At 40.4% G+C, this 8,458-nt stretch overlaps 1 protein-coding gene across 1 annotated transcript in view; it reads left to right on the plus strand.

Moving 5' to 3' along the window:
- Nucleotides 1–4,214: 4,214 nt before the first annotated feature.
- Nucleotides 4,215–8,458, plus strand: part of LOC104956039 (LIM and senescent cell antigen-like-containing domain protein 1) — a 30,376-nt gene continuing 26,132 nt past the window's right edge. Inside the window, exon 1 of the mRNA XM_010783476.1 lies at nucleotides 4,215–4,524. Coding sequence (XP_010781778.1) covers nucleotides 4,424–4,524 — 101 coding nt within the window. The 5' untranslated portion in view covers nucleotides 4,215–4,423. The remainder of the gene's footprint in view (nucleotides 4,525–8,458) is intronic.

An 8,458-nucleotide genomic window follows, 5' to 3' on the forward strand; every position in this document is an offset into this window, starting at 1 on the left:
TGAGGCCAGGCAGTCTCGGGGGTATGGGGTTTTTATAAACATAACGGTCTAAGTGTACTTAGTGTACTAGACTCTGGATACTTAAACCTACTGCTTTTGCCCGCTTAAAGCCGCTGTCCACTGGCTCAAACGGTAGTTTGTATCTGTATATATATCGTGTTGTCCTGTATTGTACACTTTGCTACAGAAAGTCGGGCCCTTGCTATTCTGGCGCCCTTGTCCTTCATGCCAGTTGAGTGATAAGGCACGCTTGTTATGTGGGTGGGTATCAAGGCACCCGACTTATTACATTAGTGGTAGTGTTCGGGGTCTTAAGTTGGTATCTAGTTTGGGAGCGCGGACCTCCTTAATGTGCGGGCTATGGCCGCGCATGCCTGGTGTCCCCGCTCCTCCCGCCCCGGCGTCCGCTCCCGTCCCCGCGTGCTCCGCTCCCTAGGGTGTCCCCACCCCCCGGCCTGTACCCTTCCCACCGGGGCTGCACCCCCGTCTCGTGAGGTTGCGCCGGGACCTTGGCTATGTGCACTCGTCCGAATTAGGCTAGTTGCCTGTGTCAGAGTCCGACGGGGTGCAGGGGGTGCGGTCCGAGAACAGGCACTGCATACTGGGGACTTGCTGGCAGCATTCCCCCCGCGTCCCCTGGCGCCACTTCGCGCCACCGCTATATTTGCTTTAGGCTGCATTAGCCTATCCCCCTGTGTGCCTTTGGCAGTCTCAGCATCATGACACGCACGGTTGTTCTTTTTTTATATATTATAATGAAGTGCGAGCTGTGTGCTCGAGTCTTCCTGCCTGTCGGCTCTGCTCATGGATGTATAATAAGGCTCTGCTGCTCCGACATGATGGTCTAGCTTCAGCAGCTACATTACCTACGGGTGCGTTCGTTAATATTAACTGTGCGTCCGGAGTCATTGTGGCACAGACTGGACCGCTGGTGAACAGCTGTTAGAAGGGGCCGTTCAGGTGTTCAGAGCAGAGCTCCCTGTTGGAGCGGCAGAGCGTGATGTGAACTGAAAAGTTTTTCTGTGGCAATATTATTTAAGGAATCGTTGAGCTAGCTAGCTAGCATACATTGTCACTATCTGCTAACGTTAGCTTTAGCCTTCTATTTCTAATAGTTTTTCATAGGCTATAAACAGAGGTGGTATAAGTATATATCTTGTACTTGATTAAAAGTAGAAGTACTCAGTTCTTGTACTTGAGTAAAAGTAGAAGTACTCAGGTCTTGTACTTGAGTAAAAGTAGAAGCACACAGATCTTGTACTAGAGTAAAAGTAGAAGTACTCAGATCTTGTACTTGAGTAAAAGTAGAAGTACTCATATCTTGTACTTGAGTAAAAGTAATAGTCCCAGAGTGTAGGAATACTCTGTTACAGTAAAAGTCCTGCATTCAAAATGTTCCTCAAGTAAAAGTAGAAAAGTATTATCATCAAAATATAGTGAAAGTAGCGACAGTAAAAGTAGTCATTGTGCAGATTGGTCCATTTCAGAATAATATATATGATATGTTTTATAATGATTGATCATGAAAGTGTTCTCAAAGCTGGTAAAGGTGCAGCTAGTTTGAATGACTTTGTATACTGCAGGGTAGCTTGTGGATTTACTCCAGGTGGAACTAAAGTCTGATTTAACACTTGATTATATTTCACATCATTCATCCACATCTGTAACTAAAGGTATTAAATACATGTAGGGGAGTAGAAGTACACCATGCACCTCTGAACTGTAGTGGAGTAGAAGAACAAAGTAGCAAAACATTGAAATACTTAAATAAAGTACAAGTATCTCAAAATTGTGCCCAAGTATAGTACTTGTTGAGTTTATGAACTTAGTTACTTTACGCCATGTGGCTATAAAGATAGAAAGACTAAGCCTTGCACAGAGGCATGAAAATACATTTTCAAAATGCTCAACAGTGCTGCCAAAATTATAAACTGACTGCTACACAATTTAAAAATAAATGCTTTTATATATTTCTATTAGATGTGACTCTTTGGCGTTTCTGTTATTATTAACACTGTTGCTTTAGTTGTTCTGACTGCTAAAATCCTCTGTTATTCCTAATTTTAAAGCCGATATTCCGTGGGGTGGGGGAGCCGGGGGCTCGGATCCTTGTCACCTTTTTCATACCTGATGAGTTTGCATCCCTGTTTATTAATACCCACAGGTACATTTAATTAGCTCTGACACACACATAGGCCTGAGATACCTTTGTGCACAAACAGCACTTATACACGTTAATGGGGAGGTGTCCTATAAAGGGGGTTACCATCATTAGGCAGCCTAAAACACTTACATAAACACTGTGTGTGTGTGTTCCAGTGCACATAGCATACTGCGTGTCACTTTTACTAACCATAAGACATACCAGCGTAGAATTATGTGGTTATGAAAATTACCTTTTTTTAAATTTAATTGTAAGGGAAATCCACATTCCAACTGTAGTGAATAGTTAGTGAGGTGATCTCAGATAGAGCCTAAAGCGATGATTCATCATGAACGTTCTTGCATACTCAGACATGTCGGTCCCGCTACGGTGAGGCTGATTCTGAATCTCAAAGATCACATTCTGCGCTGCCACTTTCTGTATTTTCATGTGGAATGCTGAACAGGTCAAGGCAAGCGAATGGAGGTGAACTGTTCATAGGGCATGTACCTGTCTGTATGATAGGGAGAGACATGTGTCAGCCTTTAGTACCCCCACAGCCATTTAACACCATCACACTTTCACTCCTTTGCCATCTATAATGACAGGTACTGACTAAATGATAATGTGCATTTCAGATAGACTTGTCTCATCACACTGCATGTTTTCTCCGAGCTGCAGTCAGTGCTCTGTTTGCATCTGTTTCTCTTTAGCTGCTTGTTGACTCTGCTAGTTTGGTTCTTCTGACCAATCCCGTCGCTGCTTCTGATGACGTCACAGCTTCTCGCTTGTAATTAACATGCCTCAGAGGAAAATATGCATCTGCAGTGTTTTGTATCTGTTTGGGAGGATCTCTTGTTCCCACATAACATTTTGATGAATTATTCATAGATTGACATTTTCCCCTTTTTTCAATCGTTTGTTGTTTCTGTGGAGATGGAGGAGCTCGAGTCGAATTGAAGAGCGGTGTATGATTGAAAATATGACTCCATAATAAGGGGGCATTGTTCAGCAGAGTGCAGCTTTATTCGACCCATATGTTCCCAGCCTTCTAAACAAGCTGCTGCTCTGACTGAAATGCTGACTGCAGGGTTTGTTTTTAGCTTACTATTCCTCCTTGCTGTGAACAACATAACATTATTACGCCTGGCCTGGTTTACATGAGGCTGCTTTCAGGTCAGATCATAATTTCTATAAAAACATTGGTACGTTAAAGGTATAATTATAGCATTTAAAAAAAAATCAAACTCCTATTATTAAATATAAATAATGCTACTTTTGATTATATTCTATTATTAGGTATTAAGGAAACCAAATAGGCACACAATATTAAATAGATAAAATTAGAGACTATTTTCTCCTGATCTGTTGTACATTTTATTTCCTGTGAATTTAACTGCCTAAAATGTACTATTATCTTGTACATATTAACTGTTTCTGTTATGATTGAACATACAGATTTGTATTTAGCTATAGGAAATGACCAAGCATTAGGCATCCCTAAAAACATGTAATAATTATAAGGAAAACACTGGTGTAATTGTTGTTAAGTATTGGTTTAAGCCTCACACTTCCAGTTTAGGTAGGGCTCAATAAGATAAGATGGAACTGTATTTATCCCCGTGGGGAAATTCAGGCATTTAATATCAGCAACGGGGTCAGAGTGAAAAACAGGATTCACACAAGGTCAAAAATAAAAAATAGAATACAAATAAAGATAATAATACAAACATTTAAAATAAAGTGATATAGTAACTGTTGAAACAAGATATCACAGTAAAATGTTGATCATTTGAATGGACATATATAAATATTTGGATTGTTAAATAATTCTTTTTTGTTATAGTCTATCTCTATTTCACATAACTAGCAAATACAGCTTTCCATTAGTGTGGGAAATGGCCTTTATTCTGCTTGCATTGCTTCTTGTGAGCCAGGGAGAGTGGGAGGTCAATGGAGTCGTGGGGGTGAAGGCCAGAGAGGGCAACGCTTTTCTCTGTATATGACTCTTTCTCCTTTTCTCCGAGGCATTCCCCCTCTACCTGCTGCAGGAGGAGGAGCTACACTTATCTGATAGGTGTGCAGGCTGTGAAACCACGCCTCTGAATATGTCCTTCACCAACGGTGTGTGAGCCCTGGAGGTGTGTTTGAGAGAGGGAACGAGCACAGCACAAGACTTCATCTTTCTATTTGACACACACACTTTCTCTGGAGTATTACAGTGCTTTCAGTACACGAGGAGTAGGAAGGAAGGAAGGGAGGGAGCGAGGCGAAGGGGAGATGAACTCTTTGAGGCTTAAAGAGTTGTCAAACTCAGAGTTGTACAGGCGGAGACAGGAGAGACCAGACAGCTATGGAAGTCTGGCAGGGGAGAGCCTCAGGTGAGTCTGGGAAGCTTTTCATCTTCTGTCAAATGATTGATAAGAACCTGTTTGACAAATGTTCATTCAACGGCACCATTTATTGTATCGCCCCTCCACCTGTTTGTGAGTCCTTCCTAACTTTTACTCCACAGTGTACTCCTCATACCTAAAGGTGTTCTGTGATGTGCAAGACATACTAGTATCGCAACAAATCAGCTCCGATAAATCGTTTTTAAATGGCTCCATATCTATGTTAAAATATTAACAACAACCATACAGAGCTTGTAAACGTTGCCATTATTGTTTACGTGTGTCACGGTGACCAGCATCCCCATTGGCTCTCTAGGAATCTGTGGATATTTTGTTTTGGATTCTTTTTCACTGTGTACAAATGCTTCTGCTTTAAAATCTGTCACTTTGTCCACAGCTCACCTTCCTCTCATTGCAATGTTACTTTGCTGTGTCACCCTTGTTGACCAGTAGTGTGTGGCGGTGTCGGGTCAGCTGACACATCTCTCTACTTATTTTTGCTACCATATCTTTTGACTTTAATAGAATTTTCCATTTAGGTCTTGTGAAGTATTTTTGGTGAGCCATATCTTGTTCTAAGAATGTTGACTTTAAACATTTGGGTTAGTTGTGTTATTTTAGCTGGAGCTGATCAACACTGTCTTGCATCATGTGATGAGGGTTTGGTTGTGTTGCTACAGAAACATGTTCCTTACCAAGGAACTTCTGAAGAAAACTCCTCCTCTGTGTGTCGTGTATTGACAAAGATAGATACGGAGAGGTGTGAAGTATTTGATCAGTAAATACTGCAGCTGATGGCTGAATTCCTCCAAGTTGTGTGACCAGAAGCGATGTACACAATGTGCAGTCTTTTGCAACGCTCCTTTCACAACACAAGAACATCAGTTTTGGATGGCCTTTTTAATGTCTTTCACAATTACCTCTCTGGCTCTCTCATTGACAGTCTGTTTTTGTGTGTGTGTGTGTGTGTGTGTGTGTGTGTGTGTGTGTGTGTGTGTGTGTGTGTGTGTGTGTGTGTGTGTGTGTGTGTGTGTGTGTGTGTGTGTGTGTGTGTGTGTGTGTGTGTGTGTGTGTGTGTGTGTGTGATTAAAGGAATGCAGTAATGTGAGGAATGTGGACAGAAAGAAGGCGCTCTCTCTAGATGTGTCTTCGGTCAAATACTCAAGAGCTTCATGTCTTGCTTTGTAGCCTAATTCCTTCTGACATGCAAAAGATAGATAAATAGATTGGTTCAGAATTTTTCTTATGCAAAGTTGTTCCTAAGCGATATTTGCACTTTGATTCATTTATTGAGGCATAACTTTTTGAGAGGAAATGCTATCTAAGGAGGTATAGGTTCACTGAGTTTAGCAAGCAAAGCCTCAGCCTCAGAGTTTTCTGGAATTTCTGCTTGTTTGCTTCAAACCAAGCATTCAATTTATTTCTAAAGGAGGTTACATCAATAAATGACAGGACTACGATCAACCACAATTGTAGCAGAAACAATGAGAGGGAAAAACAAGAGGGTCGGAATCAAAGAAACTTGTCAGTGAGGAAGAAAATATACTTTTATAACTTTTGACAAAGAAAAACTGGCCTATAGCAAAAATAACAATCCCATTCTGTGTGGATTTTAACAAATATGTAGTTATGATAATGACAGCCAAAACCATATTGGCACACAACCAAGTCCACAAAGCATCTTATTTCCATACTTACAAGCACCGTTGCCAATAAATGGCAAGACTGTATCGAAATGGGAAAGCAGACATAATCATGTCCAACATGTCTTTCAAATGTGCCAAAATAACTTACTTAATGAGCAACATTGTATCTTTAATCAGACTGTAATTGAGCCAGATAGCTCCTTTAATACTAATTGCTTCTGAGACAGTAATAATAATAATAATACATTTAATTTCTAAGCATTTTTTCAGGTGCTCAAAGACACTTTATAGTGGTATTAAAAAGGAAATCAAATCAAATATAAAAAATGGAATTAAAAAATGAAAACAACACACTAACACAACATTATTCACACATTAAAAGCCGGTCTGAAGAGGTGTTTTGGTCAGTGGGGAGGTCAGTACAGTCTCTGATGTTTTGTGGGAGTGAGTTCCAGAGTTACATTAGTGCTGAAAGATATGATAGCTCTGTGTGTGTTCCTGGCTGTCCTGCACAGTGAAGTGTTTTCTGACCCTTGTGCGGGTCACATGGGCGTGGGGAATAAAGGAAATGTTAGTCATGAATTATGTTTGCACACTTAGTAAATGTATGTGTGTCACTGAGTCTTACGTGTGTGTGTGCATGTTTGTATGTGTGTACTCTAGTGTGTGTACTCTCATGCCTTACCAAAGGAAAAATGATTTTGCCCAAGCAGCCCTCATATGAGTGTCGCCATGGTTTCTGTTGACACAGTGTGTGAGCAGGGTGTGTTTGATTTGTTCCTTTGGCCTGAATCTGGTCGTCTCGCTCCGGATGAGAGTCACGGTTGTTGCATAGGTCTGGAAAATGTTCTGAAGATACAGATTTATAAAGCCAACCTCATTTCAAACAGACATGTTCTGTATTGCACATTTATTTTATCTACAGGATTTTGTGTTTTTTGCCCATAACAATACAGGAAACATTTTGAATTGACTCAGTTATTTGAAATGTCACTGAGTTATGGGCTGACATGACCCAACCTCTTATGATACATTTTAGTTTTTTGTGGCGTACTTATTAAGAAATGTGGTATCATGTATATTTTGTGGCTTTATCTCTCCTAAAAATTAATATGAAGAAATAAATCATTTTTGGCTCAAGAAAGAAACTTAAGCCTTAAACCATGAGGGATTAAATGACAAGTGTATCTGACAAATCCAAATTGACCACCAACTAAAGACAAATACTTCCAGGATCAACTCGTGAATGGAGGTAAACCCTCGGCAAATACGCACTGTTATTGTGCCAAGCAGATCAAGCAGTGATATTTTCTACAAGGCTTGCATTGGAAACACACCCTTGTCTTATCATTACATTTTCTTTAGTTTTTAGTTACTTGGTTTCATTTAATCATTTATTTGAACAGGGACAATGCACATTAATGAACACTTTCGACAAATAATGCTTCAAGTGTAAATATGCCAGATTTGAGCTTTGAGCTAATTTCCATCCGTAGTCCCTGACATACAACATATAAGAATGACATTTGAAAACATAGCAAAAAATACATGATATGCAAAAAGAGCAAGAGCAGCATACACAAGTATTTACCACATGGCAGTACACTATAGCAGCAACGACACATAAAGTGCAAGAGAAAATACCCCTGTGTTAAAGTGCGTTTAGTGGCGATTACATGTCTGGTTGTTTCTCAACCATTCTTTGAGTTGACCTTTAAAACTATTGAGGGTGGGACAATCCCGTATCTCAGTTGGGAGATACGGGATGAGCTGCCTTTAATGGAGAGGACATTTTATCCAAAAGTGGTCTGTCTACGGTGGACCTCACAGTCTACTCTGGTTTCTGACCTAGTGCAGCGTCCAGTGTGTTTTTTGTGGATGAATTCCCCTATGTAAACAGTCCATGTAAACATTTATAAAAAAACACATACTTTTAAAAGACTTAAAATTGTCAAAACTCAAGAAATTGTGTTCATCAAGGATGGTACAGTGGCTGTATGAATAAGGCTTTCTGTCCAACACCTTGATAGCTCTCTTGTACAGCTGTTCTATGGGTTTCAGGTTTGTGGCACAAGCAACCGACCAGTTTGTCAAACAGTATTCAATGTGGGATAGAATCATACAGTGGAGGGGGTATGACTTTGCAGCATTGACAGTTAAGAAAGGTCTAATTTGTTTAAAATGTTGCAAGGTTTTGGGTGTGTGTGTGTGTGTGTGTGTGTGTGTGTGTGTGTGTGTGTGTGTGTGTGTGTGTGTGTGTGTGTGTGTGTGTGTGT

The sequence above is a fragment of the Notothenia coriiceps genome, unplaced genomic scaffold (genome assembly GCF_000735185.1).
Source record: "Notothenia coriiceps isolate Sejong01 unplaced genomic scaffold, NC01 NC01_scaffold00025240, whole genome shotgun sequence".
NCBI classification, from domain to species: domain Eukaryota; kingdom Metazoa; phylum Chordata; class Actinopteri; order Perciformes; family Nototheniidae; genus Notothenia; species Notothenia coriiceps.